A 19,466-nucleotide genomic window follows, 5' to 3' on the forward strand; every position below is an offset into this window, starting at 1 on the left:
CATATATGCTACTTTCGCCATCCATGGAACCTAGAAAGGTAAGTGTAATAATTTAAATTTGTAAATTATAGACATGTAAATGCATATGTGCGTAATCCAAAATCTAAACCCATCCAAGCCAAAACTCCATGCCCTAAGCCCCTTTTAATTCCCTCCACTTGATCTCGATCAAAAGGTGGAGGGCTTAATATAGCCAAGGAAGATCATATAAGAGCTCTCATATAATGACTTCGGTGTAGGGGGGGGTTGGGGGTCCTATTTTTCGTTCCCTAGCCGAAAGAAAAGTATCGAGCCTCTCTTCCCCCTTGCAATTGAAGTATTTCCTCCCAATCGAAAGGAAACTTTTCCCATCCAAAGCTCTCTGCTCTCCTCCATTGAATGAGCCGACAACCTTCACCTCCCTTCCATCTACTGGAGCTACTGAGAGAAATTGAGAAACTCACTCCACTCTTCAATAAGAAGCTAGGAGAATCAAGCCCACGAGGAATTGCAAGGCTCTCCCTCCCATGTTTGCGAGGTCAGCAAACCGAAGCGTTCTTTCTCTTTTGTTTACATGGACAAGCAATGAGCTGAAATTCCTGTGAAGGCTGCTCTAATCCTTCTCAAATCCTTTTGATGCAATGTGAAGAAGAGTAAAACAAGCTTAGTAGGCCGACCTGGATTATTCTCGCAAAGATATATTCCCCCCTTGCTGATAAATTTATCAATTCATTTCTTTTCATAGGTATTAGGATGCAAGTGATAAATATGTCCAAATGAATTGCTCATGTGAAATGTGATGCATCTCATATGTATTTTCTTTGGTAATTGCAATCACTTGTATTCACGTGAAGATGTTTTGATGTGGGCTTATAGCTCCATTTAACTTCATGGATATTGGAGAATTTTTTCACATCTATCGTATGATGTTTAATTTATTCAAACCCTCCTGATGAATTCTCTAAAGGTTGTCCAAGATTTCTTCGAAGTGTAAACCACTATCTTGCTGAAATTTTTTATTCCCTAGTTGAAGGAAAAGCATCGAGCCTCTCCTCCCCCTTTTCCTCTCAATCGAAAGGAAACTCCTCCCAGCCAAAGGTCTTTGCTCTCCTGCATTACATGAATCGGCAACCTTCACCTCTTTTCCATTCACTGGAGCTACTGAGAGAAACCAAAGAACTTACTCTACTCTTCAATTTAAAGCTAGGAGAACCGAGCCTTACCCATGAGGAATCACAAGGTTCTCTCTCTCATGTTTGCGAGGTTAGCAAAACCTAAGCATTCTTTCTCTCTTGCTTCTTTGAACAAGCAAGGAGCCGAAATCCCCATGAAGATTGCTCTAATCCTTCTCAATTCCTTTTGATGCAATGTAAAGAAGAATCAAACAAACGAAGTAGGCCGACCAAGATAATTCTCACAAAGATATATTTCCCCTTTTTGATAAATTTATCAATTCATTTCTTATCACTTGTAGTAGGATGCAAGTGATAAATATGTCCAAATGAATTGCTCATGTGAAATGTGATGCATCTCATATATATTTTATGTTTTGCTTGCATGTGGTCTTATAACTCCATTTAACTTCATGAATATTGGAGAATTCTTTCACATCGATCGTGTGATATTTAATTTATTTAAACCCTCTTGATGTGTCTCCTAAAACCTGTTCAAAATTTCTTCGAAATTTGCACAAAATTGTCTTTCACCATTTGAAATAGGTACAAGCCCTCAAAACAACCTTTGAATTTGACATAAAATCTGCTCAAAACTTGCACAAAATCAGCTCAAAAAATAGCATCCAAGTTCTACTCAATTCTTTTACAAAATAACCCGAAAACTCATTCAAACTTTGCTCAAGTTTAGCACCCAAGAAGCCCTCAAAATTCATTAAAGCTTGTTGATATTTCAACTGTCAAACAACCTCTATATTATATTTAAATCATTTTCAAATATATCTACCATTTAACCCATGCATTGCATAAACTCAACCCTTTTCTTGTTGTCCTCCAAAACAATTAAAAAAAAATTGGATATCTTATATGCACGCCTTGCAATTCGTATGTATTTACATGCATAACACCTGAAAATCTTAGATGCTTGACAAGCAAGTTTTTTATTCTTATGTTTAGCACCTAAACAAATATTTATATACGCCACTTTTGTATATTTACATATATAAAACTTAAACACAATTTTTGCGTATATTTTTCTTTACCTATGCATGAAGAAGCGTGTTTCTCTATTTAAAAATCAAGATAGTGGTATTTTTTATAAGATGCAAATGATATTTTCGAAGCGACATACAAGACTCAAGTGATATGCATGATATTTAAGTGTTAGATATGTACATATGTGAGATTCAGTGAAGTGTATAAAATTTTTGTGTATGCTTATATTTAACAAATATACTTTCATTTTTACATACATACCACCTTACATATGCATGCAAAAAAATTCAACAAACAAACAACATTATTTCTTAATATTATTTTGATGCCATATAAGTAGGGTTGTAATTGAGACGAGATGTGCCGAGTGTATCATTGTTCGGACTTATTTTTCTTCTTAGAGCATAGGGTCTAGCCTTTAGGTTTTCCTACCGACTCTCTTAGAGAACTAGCTTGGGGCCCGCACCGATTAGAAATTCGAGGCACTTCTTGGCTCCTCGCAGTTTCATATGACTGGTTTTAAAATCCTCAACGATTTGTTGAGTCGATTAAAATCAGTGCGACGAAACTCGAGTCAAGTATTCTTAGGATCTGAAACCCTAGGAAAACCCATTGCGATCTCCGCGGGCTTACAGGATGCACGGATACCACAGTGTTTACAACGATGCACACAATTATCGAGATTCACGTCACCTGCACCCGTAGGAGGCTCTACGATCAATCACAAGAAATTATTTTAAAGGAATTTGAATTTGAGGTGTTTTCGACCTGGTTGTCAATGAGGTCATTCGGACGACCCGGATGGCGAAACAGATTGTTCCGGCATGTCCGGAATGTTGAATCTAGCTAGAGGGGACACCCATTTTGATATGTCGCATCGTGCGCATATTGGGGATTTCATACTTTATATTATATTATTATTTTTTTGGAATATAATATAAGATATGTTAAAAGGGGGAAGGGGGGCATGAGCTTTTAAACTCCCCAAAATCGGGACCCCTCTGGTTTCGTCCCATGTATGATGCTCTGGCTCCTCTCGTGGGTTCGCCATCTCCCTTTCTTTGTGCCTGTGCTTGGATTGAGCCTTAACCGCGCGTCTCCTGGCTTGTTTTCTCCTCCTCATGTGACGAGGAGTTGACTCTTCTCCTCTTGACATCCTCTGCCCGACATCTCCTCTTTTCGAAGTTTTCTGCTTCGTCTTGCTGCGCGGAAGCTCATTTAGGGTAGGTTGACGGGGTGTGTGTGTTCCCTGGGTCACGAATGGGGAAATTTCTCCTCCTTCCCGATCTTTCTTCTTTTGTTTCGGCTGGGTGTCGTGCTTTGTCAAGAGAAGTCCTGCAAGCTCTTTCTCTGGCTGGCATCGATAAAACTAGTTGGGGGGAGTTCTCTGTGAGGTTACAAAGCTTGAGGCCTGGGGAGATTATGAAAAAAATTCTTCTCGGCTAGGTGCTTGTGAGCTTGAAGTTTGGGAGTACTGTGGCTTTGCTTGTGAGCTTGAGGTTTAGGAGTATCTTGGCTTTCTTTTTTTGATTACAGAAGCCCGAGCAAGGTATGTTTCCTCTCTCTTGCTCCTCTTCCCTGCTCGACACATGCTGGAGGCGTTAAAATAGGGGAATACATGCAGAATGCATGCATGTGGGGGGGGGGGATTTATTTTGTTCCTGATGACATTTAATGCTGGAATCATGGCTATCTGTTAGATTTTAGCTTACTTCAGTTCAAATACATGCTATTAGGCCTGTTTTAAATATTCCATGGTACTTAGCTAAAAATGTAGGCTAATGAAAGGCATGGTTTAATTCTTATGCATGTGTAAGCTTCCTCCCTATGTTCTTGTCACATCTATGCTGGTATGCTGAAGTTTAGGGGCTGTTTTAGTCTTCTAGACTTCGGTTTTCCTTTCTGCTTGGGTTTAACATGAGGATTTTTGGGTTGTTTTAGCCCTATGGGCTCTAGTTTCTTTTGCTGTACTAATTTGATACTCAGGCTTTTGAAGTTTTAATTTGGGGGTTGTGTTTTGTGCTTCCCTGTTGCCCTCCTACTCGAAACATATTCAGGTGACTTTTATTTGATTTTGGGGCTCTTGGAGGTTTGGTTTGGTGGCTGGATTTGCTTCCTGCTATTCCCTCTATTCGCATATGCTGGAATGTTTTTTTTTTTTGTTCTTTGAGCTGCTGTTTGGTATCTCGGTTTTGCTCTTTTTGTTGCTGCTCTTGCTCGACTACATGTTGGGATTATTTTTTGCTTTGAGCAACTCTTTTAATGGTTCGGTTTTGCTCGCTGTTGCTCCTGTTCGAATGCATATTGGAATCTGTTTGATGTTTTGAACAGTGGTTTTGGGGTTTTGTTTCATTTCCTGTTGAGGCTTCCCTATTCGAAATATATGTTAGATGAAAATTTGGTTTTCTTTTAAAGCTTGGGAGCTTGTTTTTGGCTTGGTTTTATTTCCTAGTTGCCCCTGACCGTGAGACTTCCTGTTGTGTTTCTTCTGCTTGGTTTGGGCTTTGTTGTCCCCTTTGTTGCTTCCCCTGGTCGTGGGCCTTCCTGCTAGTTTCTAGGTGTGGGTGCGGGTTGGTGTTCTATCTTGGCATCCTCTGGCCGTGAGCCTGCTTGTTGTGTTCTCTTGTTTGTGTTGGGTGTTAGCCGGTGGCTTCCCCTTTGCTCCCATTACCCGTGAGCTTGTGGCTATTGGTTTGGGTTTGGTGGCTCCCCTTGTTGCGTCTACCCAAGAGCCCTTGTTTGTGTTGGTTGGTTCCTTTGTGCACTTGTTTGGTGGCTCCTTGCTGCTCTGACCGTGAGCACCTATATGAGATTCTTTGAATGAGGTTGGGTTCATATGACATTGGAAACTTTTGATTTGATATGAAATTGAATGATTTGAGAATCTTGAAATGGAATGCCTTAATTCTTGTTGTTTCGAAGAATTTGAATGTCCCTTTCCGAAGAATGGTTGTTATTTGCTTGGAGATGTTTCAGGACTCAATCCTGCGGGGCCGAATTCATTTCAATATTAAAAAAAAATGAAGAAAAAAAAGGAGAAAAGAAGGAGAGTTTCTTTTGGCATGTTAGGGAAGGCTTGGAGATGTGTCCATCTCATTGCTCATTCGGGAAGTCCCACCAATTGGATGTTTTAGGCTAACTCTCCTTCCGTTTTGGCTTTTCTTTCCTAAATTGATTTCGGAGGTGGGTTAGCCTTCCTTTTTTTTTTTTCATTTCTTTACTTTTTGGTTCATTTTTTTTGCTTCTTGGTTTGGGTTTTAAATGCTTATGTCCGAAACATAAGTGCATTCGTATAGCTATGGCTATATGTGAAACCATCAAGCAAGGTCGTAAGTTGGACGACCTTTTTGGGTATTAGGACTTGATGATAAAGACATTCGGTGGTAGTGCGAAATAATATTTCATCCTACGACATCAAGACTCAATCCAGGGACCCGGTAAAACGTAAGATGACAATATTATTCACCGACACTAGACTAGCAGGACACCCTTGCCTTCTTAAGTTGTTGGTGGTCTTGACCCCAGCGGTGCGATTGACTTATGGATAATCATATTTTCAATAAAAAGAAAATGTTAAGAGCAGATACGATAATAACAGATATGCTACTTTCAAAATATTTTCATTACAAAAAATTGATACTACTTTTCTTCTATGCATGAAACCTATATGCATGCAAAAAAAATATATAAATTTTAAATAATATAATTCGATTATCCACCTGTCAATTGTCGGTTTTGGGCTAAGGAGTACCCACTCAAGTTGGTATCGAAGGACACCTTTCTAGTTGAATGTCGGGCTCTATACATACGGGTAACCGATAGTTGCTTTCGGAGTCCCTCGAGAACACCTAATTCTGAGTCTAGCCCAACCCGAATGCTTACGGCTTTCTTTCTTTCTTTAGATTTTTTTTATGTGATTTTTCTACGGCTTCCTCGAAATCTTTGTAAAGCACTTGTGATTTCTTTCCTTTGGAATTTCTTCATGTTTTTCGACAGTTTTCCTCGAATTACTTTGGGTCATATGCCGTCTTTTCTCGAGTCTTTTCAGGAGCTGCCGACCTGTCAGGTATACATGTTTGTTTTACATTTACAATGTTTATTTTTGTTACTGCACGTTTTTCTGCGTATACACATAATTCATGCTTGTAATACTACTGTTTACTGTTTACTGCGTTCCGTTGCATGTTCCCTTTTATAATTAATGTTGTTTCTAAAGACTTGCAGGGGACTTTTAGGTTAGAGATCAGTAGGACACCCGGTTTGGAAGGTACTCTGTAGTGAGCCACTGACCCAATAATTGTACATTTATACACACCACAACCCTGAGCCTATAATCGAAATGTTAAAGATCTTAGAGTAGCCTTTCTAAGAAGCGGAGCGTGGAAGCAAGTGGACGGAGGGCGACGATCGAGACCGCGATGACTAGGCGTAGGATGTCTCCTTAGAGTTAAGGTCCAATTGTCTGATAGTTGGGAAGTCATCGGGGTTCTCCCTGGATCTGTGTCATCCCCCACCTTTCACTCCATTGACTTCTGAAAATAACTGTTCATATTTTTGAGCTTTCTCCCTTTAATTTCCTCTTAGTTATCTTTGGAAACCTAAACTTTGCAGTCTTGAAGACAAAATCACTAATCTTAATCGAGAGTTTTCTTAAGTGATTTCAGTAAGTGATTTCAGTCATTTAAGATGTAATTAACTATAGGAGCTCGCCTTTATAGGGTTTAAGATTCCAGCTTAAAATAAATTCTATTTAATCTCCCGTATTAAATAGTGGAACTTGTCGGTTAACATAAATGTTTGCAGACTAAAATAGATGTCATAAAATTTTTAGTTTATTTAATCGAGTCGCGCTAGTAAGTAATATATTTATTCATGTGGATAGATGTATCGCTTGCGGTGTTGTGCTTGTTTATTTAAACTATTGCAGATATAAGATCAGTTCGGTCTTATATTTCAAAAAATTAAAATATTACTTTTTTTTCAAATTATATATATAAATTAAATTAAACCTCTTGTAAAATCGGGCTTCGAGATATTCATTCCGACGGCCGACAATTTCTAATTTGGCGACCGACAGTATCATGCTTGTAACGATGTAAATACATACGAATTGCAAGTTATCTATATAAGATATCTGATTTTTTTAATTTCTTTGGAGGGCAACAAGAAAGTGGTTGAGTTAATGCAATGCATGGGTTAAATGATGGATAGATTTGAGAGATTTAATTGTAATATAGAGGCTGTTTGAGAGCTGAAATATTGGCATGCTTGAATGGATTTTGAGAGCTTTTTGGGTGCTAAATTTGAGCAATGCTTGAATGAGTTGAGGTTTTTTTGTAGTAGATTTTTGCAGTACTTAGATGCTACTTCGTTCGCTGATTTTGTTCAAATTTTGAGCAGCTTTTATGTTGAATTCAAAGACTATTTTGAGAAGGATTTATACGTATTTCAAATGGTGTAAGACGAAAAGTGGTGCAAATTTCAGCAAGATAGTGGGTTGCACTTTGAAGAAATTTTGGACAACCTTTAGGAAACACATCATGAGGGTTTGAACAAGTTAAATATAACCTTACATATGTGAAAGAATTATTCAATATACATGAAGTTAAATGAAGCTATAAGACCACATGCAATCAAAGCATCTTCGTGTTAATGTAAGTGATTGTGATTCCCAATAGAATCCACATGAGATGCATCACATTTCACACAAACAATTTATTTGGACATATTTATCACTTACATCTTACTAAAAAATGATAAGAAATGAATTGATAATTTTTTTTTAAAAAAGGATGATTCAGGTCAACTACTGACGCCTTTTCATGTAGCTTGAACATGATTTCGAGGGGTTTTCGGCTTCTTGCTTGTGCATGGAAATAAGAGAGGAAGAAGGCTTCGATTTGCTGACCTTGCAAATATGTGAGGGAGAACCTTGCGATTCCTCATGGCTAGGCTTGGTTCTACTAGCTTTGGATTGAAGAAGGGAGTAAGTTCTTCAATTTCTCCCTGCAACTCTAGTGAATGTAAGGGAGGGGAAGGCTTGTGGTTCATGCATGGAGGAAAGGAGAGACCTTTGGGTTGGTGGAGTTTCCTTTTAGCTGGGAGGAAAGACTTTGGGTAGGAGGGAAAGGGGAGGGTGGAGGGGGGAGGAATCGCAAGATCGGGTGGTCGGAATTAAATAGGTTTTAGGGCATTGAGTTTTGGCTTGGATGGAGTTTAGATTTGGGATTTACACTCATGCCACTATTTTCTTTGTGTATTTACATGTCTATACCTTAGAATTTAAATTTTTACACTTACACTACTCTTCTAGCTTCAATGGCGAGAGTAATATGTTAAAAAAGAGTTTTAAGTGCTAGATATGTAAATATATAGGAGCAAAGTGGTTCATATGTAAATCTTTCTCTTTTTTTAATGTTTTGTTTAGTTTTAAATTAATTTTCAAGTTTGATCTTAATTTTAATCAATCATGTTTAATTTGTATTTTATTTTAATTTATATTTATGATTAGATTAGGTTTTAGTTGATTTAAATTTAACTTGATTTAATTAATTTAATTTAAATTAACAATTTGTTAGTTTCAATTTTAGGGGGTATTACATATATACCACCCAATTCATATTTGTTTGCACATTTATGAGAAAGTGGTATTTTTGAAAAATTTTCTTTAATTTAATGATTTGTTGATTTTAATTTCGATTAATGTTTTTTGTTTTGGTTAAGCTTCTTGTTTATTTTAAATTTAGTTATATTTATATTGTGACTTTGATTTGAGTTTGAATTATTTTTAATTTTAGTTTTAATATTTATGTTAGGTTATGATTCAATTTCTAAGTTTAAATTTAATTTGTTTGATTTAATATTTTAATTATATTTGTTTGTTTCATTTAACTTAAATTTTTTATTGTATTTTAATTAAATTATGATTTAATTTAAGTGTAAGTTTGATTTCATTGTTGATATAACTTTATGTTAAGATTTGTAATTTTAGGTTAATTTAAATTTGTGTTTTGTTTAAGTTTAATTTTGTGTTTTAATTTAGATATTGATTCAAGTGATAAGATTTTAAATTCATTTTCTTTTAATATTGATATATCAGTTATTTTATTATTATTATTATTATTATTCTCCAAATCATCTTGGCTCTGATGCGACCCTAAATAAAATTCGATTTGGGTGCAAACATTCTCATTTGATCGGTGTCGATGATTCGGAAGCACTCGCATTACCCGTTTCGTGAAATGACGCTTCGAAGAAAACTTTTTACGTTATAGAATTTTATGCATGAAAACTTGAGGCTCACAAATTCAACTAAAAATGATGTCAAAACATCGTCGAACTCGTAGTATGCTCTTTCAAGCATAGTGACGAGAGCTGGAGAGAGCACAATACATTTGGGTCTTTTTATGTTCAATTTAATTTATTTCAAATTTAAATTTTAATTTTGGTTTGTTTAATTTGATTTAAGTTTGAATTATATTTAGTTCTCGTTTTAATCTAAGCCAATCTCGAATCCAGCTAAGTTAATCTAAGCCCTTTGTCAGGCCAAGATCAACCACCTAAGGGCACTATGAAGGAAATCTTGGTCTAGATGAGGAAAGTGGTGAGAAGTGTCACCAAAAACGAGATTAACAGCTATATTTAGGGCTTTACACATATTTAAAATGTTTAATTTCACTTGTTTGATTTTTCCTCAAACCGTGTCGAGCAAGTATCCAATGCAATTTTAAGGTGTGTTTCAGACATGTTCGTCTGAAAAAAATCCAGAGATATTTTGCAGTGTCGAATATGTGTCATGGTGTGTCAGACTCGTGTTCGTATCCAATGCGTGTCCATCATGGGTATGATGCATTTCTAGTGGTGTTGGTGATACATAATGTGGAGTACTATCATCTTTCACAACACTATTAGTGCTTACCTGGTGAATTTTCATTTCCATTTTGCTATTTTCATGATTATGGAATCAATTGTGGATATTCATCTTACTAGGATTTTTACATGGGTCACTCATGTAGGAGTGCGGTTAAATCAGAAGTGGAGTGGAAGAGAGTGATCAAATGTTTCCAAGCAGCCATTGAGCGTAAAGCATTTAAAGTCAGCTTCTTTCTCCTCTATTCATCTTTGATTCCTGCTCATATACTTATTGTATTGATTTGAGTGTGGTTAGGATTTGAGATTGTAGGAGTGTGCTGTGAATCTATTGATCCTTAAAAGGGCTGACCAAGATTATGAAAGGGGAGAAGGATGATGAATGTTTACTATGTGATGAACATGATGTACGCTAGGTCGATTGAATAATGATTGTGGCCTTCTGGATGATTGTGGTCGCTTATAATTAAAATTCATATTTTTTTCTTAAATAATAAGAAAAACATAGATGTGCAAGGCATTTTTTTCTTGCTAGAAAATAAAGAAAGTAGAAAAAAATAAATAATTAAGAGTGATTCCAAATGTCACTTTAGTTATTCACCCTTCAAGTTCGTTTTGTATTGTATGTGATATATATTAGTTGATAGTATGCTAAGTTTTTAGTAAAATTTATAGCATTTATTTAATTATTTTAACAAAATCCTCTGATGATATATTTTTCTAGAATTCCATTTAGTGATTTTTGTAATGCAAATTAGATAGATATAGAGAGAGAGAGAGAGAGATCCGGCTTAAAAACTAGTTTTATCTATGCAATACCTCAATCACACTCTAAATATAATAAAAAGCCCATATATTTTATTCCAAGCTCTGGAAATTTATTACACGGTAAAAGTCACAATATTTTCTAATGCAATTTTAACGTTCCGTTATAAATATTTTGATTTAACTGATTTATAGTTAAATGATCTTAAATGTTATTAAAATAGTATTTAATTGCCACTACTTCAAATGACGGGAAAATAAATAATTGTTTGGATTTTACACTGGATTGAAGGGAAGGCATATTTTGTTAGGGAAAAAAAGTTATGCATGCATGTGACCTTTTCACTACTATGAGGGGAGTATCCATTCTAAGCTATTCATTCTAGGCTATTCAGATTTCATTTATATTACCCTTAAATGTAAGATCGGTATATCACTTCTTAATTAGTGCAATGATTTTAATAACTTCTAAAATCATTTATCTATCAATGAGATGATGTTTTTTTAGTGGATGGTTTCTAATGCTTGATTTTGAACAGTGAATATTTTAAAATGGCATAACTTCAAATTCATGGGTTATTATCGATAGTTATAAATGATTTACGAAATACATGAATGAAATAATTAACTACCCTTCAATATGGCATCTCATTGTTCTTGTTTTCTATTATGCTTGATAAATGATTATTTACTAAGAAAACGATGATTTTAGATGTTTGAGTGATTTTTATCTCATTGATCAAGATCAACAATATTAGTTTGAATGTGTAGATAATATAAGTGGGTAGTTTGATAGAATAAAAGTAATAGGGAAAGTTTCATCACTACATTTCAAGGAGGTTATTTCCATGATTTGAATATTTTTGTCATATGTAGTTTTATTTTTATTTATGAAGGAAATTTCTTGCCTTCTATTCTTTTAGGATTTATTTGGCATCAAGCATGAATGACTATTAAATAATAGATAGGCCAAGAAAATTCTTTAAATAACTCTTATAGTCATTGTTTAATGAATACAATCTATTTTCTCTGTGAAAATTCATCCAATGATGAATTTCTTTATAGTTGGTAAGATGCCCTCTCTCAGGCTATTGGGTCTAGGGGTGTAAACGAACCGAACACGAACGAGCAGTGCTCGTGTTCGTGTTCGGTTCATTTGAAATATAATTTGTTTTAAATAGGCTCCGGTTTTAATTGTTCGTGAAAGGTTTGTTCGTGTTCGGTTTGATTTGTTCGCAATTAGTTCGAATCGTTCGAAATGTTCGAAATATTTCAAATATTCGAAATATTCGAAATGCTCGAAATGTTCAAAAATTTTCAAAAATTTTCAATTTTATTTCTATTTTTTAATTTGACGGTAAAAAAAAAAGGGAATTTACATACATACCTTTAATATTCTTATGTTTTTACATAATTTTGACACTTAGACCACCGAAACATTTCATATCACATAAAAAATGCCACAATTTTAACTTTTAAAAATTGAAATACATCTGCATAAAATATATAAGATTTAAGTAGTATGTATGTAAATCTTCCTAAAAAAATCTCTAATTGATCTAGAATTGTCAAATTTAAATGAATACAATTTCCCAAAATCAACCCACCACCCCTTATTTCTCCCACATTAAATCTTGTGGTTCTCAGACACTACTGTATCACAGAAAGCTATTGCCATAATAATTAGAAATATAAATTTCCTAAAAAATATAATAAGTTACTTCAAGAAAAAAAATAGAGCACAAGACTACAAGAGAGTTTCAGGAACGACTAAAAATTGTTAATTTACTCCTCATATTGACACTTAAGTAGATATCAGTATATACATAGAAAGAGAACTTAAATTATAACTGAAGCCGAACACAATCAGAGCTCAGCCTTCATGTTAATTGTTGTTGATCGCCCTGCTGTAAAGGATGAAAAATTAGATATATATATATATATTTTCATTTATGTCCATTATATCATGAAAGTTTCGAGAGGTAAATCCACTATCTTGGTTTCGCACTGGGCTCATCTGAACAATACTATGAAGATCATCATCCCACAGATTTCCAAGCTGAAAAAATCAAAATTCAAAATTCATCAAATATTCAAGGGAGAAAATCATATCGAATGCAACATATTGTCGTAAATTCAATACCTGAGAAGAAGCTCTAATATCATCAATTGAAGTTGGCTGCTAGTATGGACTTTGATTAAAATTATAATTGAGCTGACTCAAAGAGCTCTGATCTCCATGTCGTTGGTCATGCCTTTCGACTAGAAAATTCATGAAAATGTTGAAGCTAAATTGCTGAAGGCGTGAACTGAGCTTGGCAAAGAAGCATTTGTTTGGCTCATAAGAGGCTGACACAAACGAACGAATCGCAGCATCCTGTCAAGAGTTACCAATAGGATCAGTATTATAACAAGAAATAATACCCAAAAACTAAACGGAAGAGTTATTTTGGGATGGAAAGGTGTATTTCACTTTTACATAAATTTTTATGCTAAAATAATAAAATACCACATATAACAACATGTTAACTTGAAGCTACTCACCCATGTAAGTTCTTCCAAAGCTTCTACTTCTCTCGTAGCAAAAAAGGCTAACTGCATGTATAGATAGATGAAAAATAAAATGAGTTCAATTTTCATAAAGTTTTCATAAATATTATTTATAATTAATACTTCCCTGTCAAACTGCAATATGCATAAGTCATTTCCTGCACCACAATTAAAGGCATTAATCACTAAAAAACATGAAAGACAAAACAAATGAAGTCAGGCGCAAAATTGACATGATGACTTATCTGGTAATTTTGTGTGGTGTTGTGCTAAAACAAATAAATCCTCCACCCGTCACAACTAGATAGATAATTACGTTCAAATTTTGAAACAGTTAGCAATAATCATCTATCATCTATCATCTATGGGATGCAATAATCAGTATATAGGTAAGGGACAATTCTCAGATTCCAGCTCAAGAGGATGAGCCAACATAACTGAAGAGTATAAAGTGTATAACAGGCCTTACATGTCTGATAGATACAAGAGCATTGCATATTAATTAATAGAAGAACATTGCTTCTTCCTCAAAGCAATAATTGAACTGAAATATTAATTCCAGCTAAACTATCAACCCAATGTTTATCTCAAACAAAGTGTTATTATGAAACAATAATTTCATGTTACAAATGAAAGAATGCATAATGAAGCTTAAGCATCATATTGAAATGTTTCAATCAGAATTGTATTTTATGGGTCCCATAAAATCTAATCCCTACACATAAAAAATTTCAACTTCCAATATGTAATTCAAACGCATGATAACTGCAGCTCAAAACCAATGAAAAAACCTTTGAGAGCCTCGAAAGAGTAGGGTAACAACCTCTAAGATTCTGTGAGAAAGACCTGGAAACAAAAATTACCAATTGAAAGACATGCAACAAAAATGACATGGAGATGGCAGAAAATCATGACATGGGGAATCCAATTTTTCCCCAAAGCAGAAATTTCCTTAACATGTATTGGGGGTGGAGGCCAACAGAGATCCCTGCATGGCCCAATGGATAAAGGAAAACTAAACCTGTAGTTGATGAAAAGATAGTAGATGCCAGGTTCGATTAAACTGGTAAAGTAAATACCATAGGGGTGCAGTGGTCCTAGTAAGCATATTATAAATCAACATTGAATCAGTTTCAATGATCAGGCGAGTGAAGTTGTAAATCGTAGAAATCTGAACAGCAAACAAAACAACCCACCCTTCAACTTCAATGGGGCTTTGTGCATAAATAAGAGAGGTGAAGTAATAAATTAAGTTCCCAAAAACATTTCTGAAAACACCAACCGCACCAGCAGTATTAGGAGTCCAGCTCCCATCTATATTAACCTTTACCCAACCATGTGTATGGGGTTGCCATCTAACAAGTAGAGGCCTTCCACCCATTCCTATTGCCATAGCAGAACTAGTTAAGGGACTTTCCAAGCTGCGCAAAGCTTTAAAATAATAATAAAGAATGTAAGAAACAGTGAGGGAAGGATTTTGGGGGGGGAATTTGCAAGTTTATGCCCATTTCGAGCTAACCATAAGAACCATAAAACCGCTGAAGGGAAGGAGACGAGGTTCTTATCATATTTATGTGAAGCATTCCAAGCTGCCAGTATCCCTTCCAAAATGCAAGTTTGTGCCCATTTAACCTGGAAAAAATTGTCAACCATCTGTCAAATAGATTGGGAAAAGAAGCATTCAAAGAAAAGATGCCTGATAGACTCTTCACCACAACTGCGAAAATAACACCTTTAAGTCATTCTCAGCCCCTTTAATTTTGAGATATCATCAAGAGGAAGCAAAGAGAAGAAAAACCTCCACAGAAAGAAGGATATAGAGGGGGACATATAACCATGTCATAAAAGATGACTTCATTTCCATTTGTCAAAGTTATGCATATTATAATAAAGCATTTTAGATATAGAAGCATTAGTTATGGTTCGGGCTACCCATAACTAATTTAAACATCAATGCATTGCCTAAATGAAGGCAAGCCCAAGTGCCCAACAGACACACACAGTAGAGAGAGAGAGGGAGAGTAGCTGCCATGAAAGTAATGCATATTGCAGTAGCCATTGCCTAAAGTATTGCATATTGCATATTGCAGCAATTGCATTGAACAAATGATTTTTCAACTCCCTTGGAATTTGATTTAACATCAACAAAATATTCCCAAATAGATGATTTTCTTTTCCTGTCTTTCTTACATTCTATTTCAGTACTAGTGCTTCCAACAACCACTTCTACGAGTTGAGAACTATCATTTCCATCATGAATTGCAACTGACAATTGTTCACTACTTGATGCAGATTGAGAATGTTCAATATTTGACATTCTAAATAAGTGCATACAAAAATATAATATCACATGAGATTACAATCATTTCATGCATGTATGCATGAAATGTGCTTCAAAAGAAAAAAAAGTTTAAATATATGCAAAGGTTTGCTTCTAAATAACATGTTTTCTAACAAAAAAAAACATAAAATTGATATAATTGACTGAAAGCAGAAATAGGATGGAACCTCAAACCAACAAAGATAACATTAAAACTAATTGTTATAAATCATGCACATTTATAGTCATTGTGCATCATAAAGGCTGAGTGTACAAAAATACAAAACAAAATTTATAAGAAAAGCAGTTATTTTAAAATTTTAGTTAAATAAAAATTTTGTATTGATGATTTATGTTGCAAGGCTTTAGAAAAACGTCAAATAGAATTGAATATTATTCCAGTTGTTAAGGCTCTCAAAGCTAGTGCAAAAGATATAGCACTTGAGCAAAGAATTAGATATCTTTCATAAGACAAAAAAATAACTTGCTTACAGCTACAAACAAAGAGAAAGTTAAAGGTCAACTATAAATAAGCAAGACACTAGACAGTTGTCATTACCGTGACAAACTTGAGATAAAAGGTCAAGGATTGTTAGAATTTATATCCTAAGAATAAGTCGACATTGGAAGATATGAAAAAAAATTCTACTACTATATAAAAAAGAATTAATATGGGATTTAAAAAGGAAGATCCTAAATCAGCCTTGATGTTGCATGCATTTCCACCTTAAGCTCGAATTGAAATATAACCTCATAGAAGTTGTTTTGGATCCAATAAGGGAAGAGATTTCTTCACTTCGATTATTTGTTATTTAAAACCAAATTCTCTAAGTTGGTATTAGAAGGATAATGCTTGTCAAGTTATTAAGAAATCCACTCTAAGGTTTTCTTTCTTAAGATATTTCATTTAAAATATACTTTATGAAATCGTACCATTAAAGCAATGTGATGTAATAAATGATAGCCCATATATGTAGGATAAATATGCTACCTCCTTTATAAAAAATAGATGCTTGTTTCAAAACGCTAATAAATTAATTTGAAACTTATGAACAGTTTGTTATTGCTGAGAAGAACGATTCAGTCCCCCTAATGGATCTACAAAATAGATAGTGAAACTTAGAACAATTCAGTCCCCCCAATGAATCTACAAAATAGATGGATCTACAACATATGAAAGAAGCAGAAATAAGGTTTCAAACGTTTAGCAGTTAAGAAGAAATAAACCTAAAAACTACTTAGAGATGAAGCCTAGGTTTCACTCAAAAAACTTAGGTTTCACTCAAAAACCTAGGTTTCACTCCCAAAGAAGACAAACAGATAGATTTAACCTAGGTTTCACTCAAAAAACCTAGGTTTCACTCAAGGAAATAAACGTATAATTAATATGAAGACAAATAGATTTACATTTAACCTACGTTTCACTCAAAAAAGAAGAAATAAACCTAAAAAAAATTATGAAAATTTAACCTAAGAGGCAAGCATGAAGATAAACTTGAAATGTTAAAGAAAATATACTAAAAAATGACGTCTCGGTGGCCTTACAAGCAACCAAGCAAGAATATCGAGCACTGAAGCAAGAATACGGAGTAGTTGATCCAACGCCTACTTTATGGAAGACAAATAGAAGTAGAGATCAGAGAACGAACACAAACATTCAACCCTAAGCTCTCGATGACAAAGCTTTTTGCGGTTTTTAGGTGAAGAGAAAGAGCCGGCCGAAAGTTTTTGAGAGAGGGGAGACGCCGCCCAATAATCGAACAGCCGAACAGTAATGAGGGTTAGGGTTGATTGCGGTTTGTATATATTAATATATATAAATAATATTTTATATTAATTATAAAACTTATATTATATAAGCATACAACTATATAATATTTATATTACTAATACAACTTATTAACATATTATTATTATTTTTTAATTATATATTATAATTTATAGAGTTTAGTTTTTTAAAATTTGATAAATTTTTAATATTTATAATATAATTATTTTATACCACATCAACATTTTTTTATCTGTTGCATGCAATATATTTAGACATACACCCTCACTCTTTAAATTTCGAATGAATTAGTTGAGATCAATCAATAAGTATCACTAAATTTTCTCAACTCCCTCACATTGTTCGTGTTTGGTTCATTTAACAATCTGAACAAAAAATTTTGTTCGTGTTCGTCTCGTTTGCTTATCGAACGAACCAAACACGATCTCCTTCATGAACCGAACACGAACTGTTTGCGAACAACGAGCTTTTTTGACAGCCGTAATTTGGTTCTTTTTTTTAGGTAATTTATTCCAAGATCCATCACCCTCATTTAATTTTTTTCTTGATCGAATAATACATAGCACCCAACCCTTCGCACTTTGCACACAAAGCGACTTCAAAAGCCCTTTACCATCAGTCTTCTGATTGCCACTCTATCAAAATGTGTATAAAAGGGTTTCATTTTACTAGCATTTTCAAACACGTACTCTTCTTCAAGAAGCAAATATGAAAAGTAAGCTTTCCTACAAACCGAACTTCCATTTCTTTTTGAACCATGAAGATGTGTCATCAGAGATCCGGCTTAAAAAACTAGTTTTATCTATGCAACTTCCATTAATTGGCAACAAAACATATCATCAGATGTGTTGTGTTCTCTTCTGGGTAAGGATTTCTATTTACACATTTATAGATAGGATGGCTAGTTTTCAGAAGTTTTTGCAATCTCACCTCCTTCCTGCTTCCATTCTTATATAGTTTATATTTCTTTTGTGATGTGTGATTTCTGTTGCTACATGTTTCTATAACTTCTTGTCAGAGTTTTTTTTCCATTTATTTTATTTTATTTTATTTTATTTTATTTTTGCAACTGCTTATACCAACAGGAGAAAGTCATGTGATATTGGTGCAGTGGCTATTGCTTTTTCCATACAGTGATTCATTGTGCCGATCAGTGACAGGTTTTTGTTTTGTAGGCCAAAGCTAATGATGGAGAGGGCCCAGAGCTACTTCGCAGTACATTTGATGATGGTACCGGTGGACATGCTGAGTCCTTAGCAGCAACCCTTGCTGAACATCGCCAACATTTAGTTAGTATACAGGTAAAGAATTCCTTAGGACCAGTTAGATGCATATATTATTTTTTTTATGAGTTGTAGATTCTTGTTATATTTACTTTGAGATGCAATCTTGATTTCACTGTTCATGTTTTGGACTCGTGTTTCTGTTGTAAGGGTTAAGCTTGGCTTGAGCAAGCGGTGGCCCATCAGCTCATGTTTGAACTTTGCTTGCACGAATCTTTGCTTTGTTCAAGCTTAAGGTCATATTTGATTTTGTTTAGAAACCTTGTGTTTGTATTTCGGTTAGATTTAGGTTTGTGTTTGGCTCAAACGATACTAAATTTAAGCAGTTACACTTGTAAAAAACGTTACTTTTTTAATTACAATAACAAATTACTACTCAATTAAACACAACATCTACATGAAAGGCCAAATGGAGTATAGACTAGATCATTCAAAAATACAATATAAAAATGCAATTGCATACTATAAATTAATTAATTTATTTAAGTAGAACTAAAACTGAATACATGGAATGTAATTTTAGTAGTAGGAGCTCTAGTGACAGAAGTGTAACTTTGGGTGATCAAATTTTTAAAAGTTGTGAACGATTTAAATATCTCGGGTTTGTTGTTGAAAGTGATGGTGATATAGATGGGGATGTTAATAGTAGAATTCAAGTTGGTTGGTTGAAGTGGAGGAATGCTTCGGGCCTTTTGTGTTATAGAAATGTATCACTTAGATTGAAAGAAAAATTTTATAAGACG

At 34.4% G+C, this 19,466-nt stretch overlaps 1 protein-coding gene across 1 annotated transcript in view; it reads left to right on the plus strand.

The window, feature by feature from the left end:
* LOC110037711 (AUGMIN subunit 6) overlaps nucleotides 1-19,466 on the plus strand; it is a 62,848-nt gene that overhangs the window by 25,457 nt on the left and 17,925 nt on the right. The window contains exon 9 of the mRNA XM_020742418.1: nucleotides 18,616-18,741. Coding sequence (XP_020598077.1) covers nucleotides 18,616-18,741 — 126 coding nt within the window. The remainder of the gene's footprint in view (nucleotides 1-18,615; nucleotides 18,742-19,466) is intronic.

The sequence above is a fragment of the Phalaenopsis equestris genome, unplaced genomic scaffold (genome assembly GCF_001263595.1).
Source record: "Phalaenopsis equestris unplaced genomic scaffold, ASM126359v1 Scaffold223895, whole genome shotgun sequence".
NCBI lineage: Eukaryota > Viridiplantae > Streptophyta > Magnoliopsida > Asparagales > Orchidaceae > Phalaenopsis > Phalaenopsis equestris.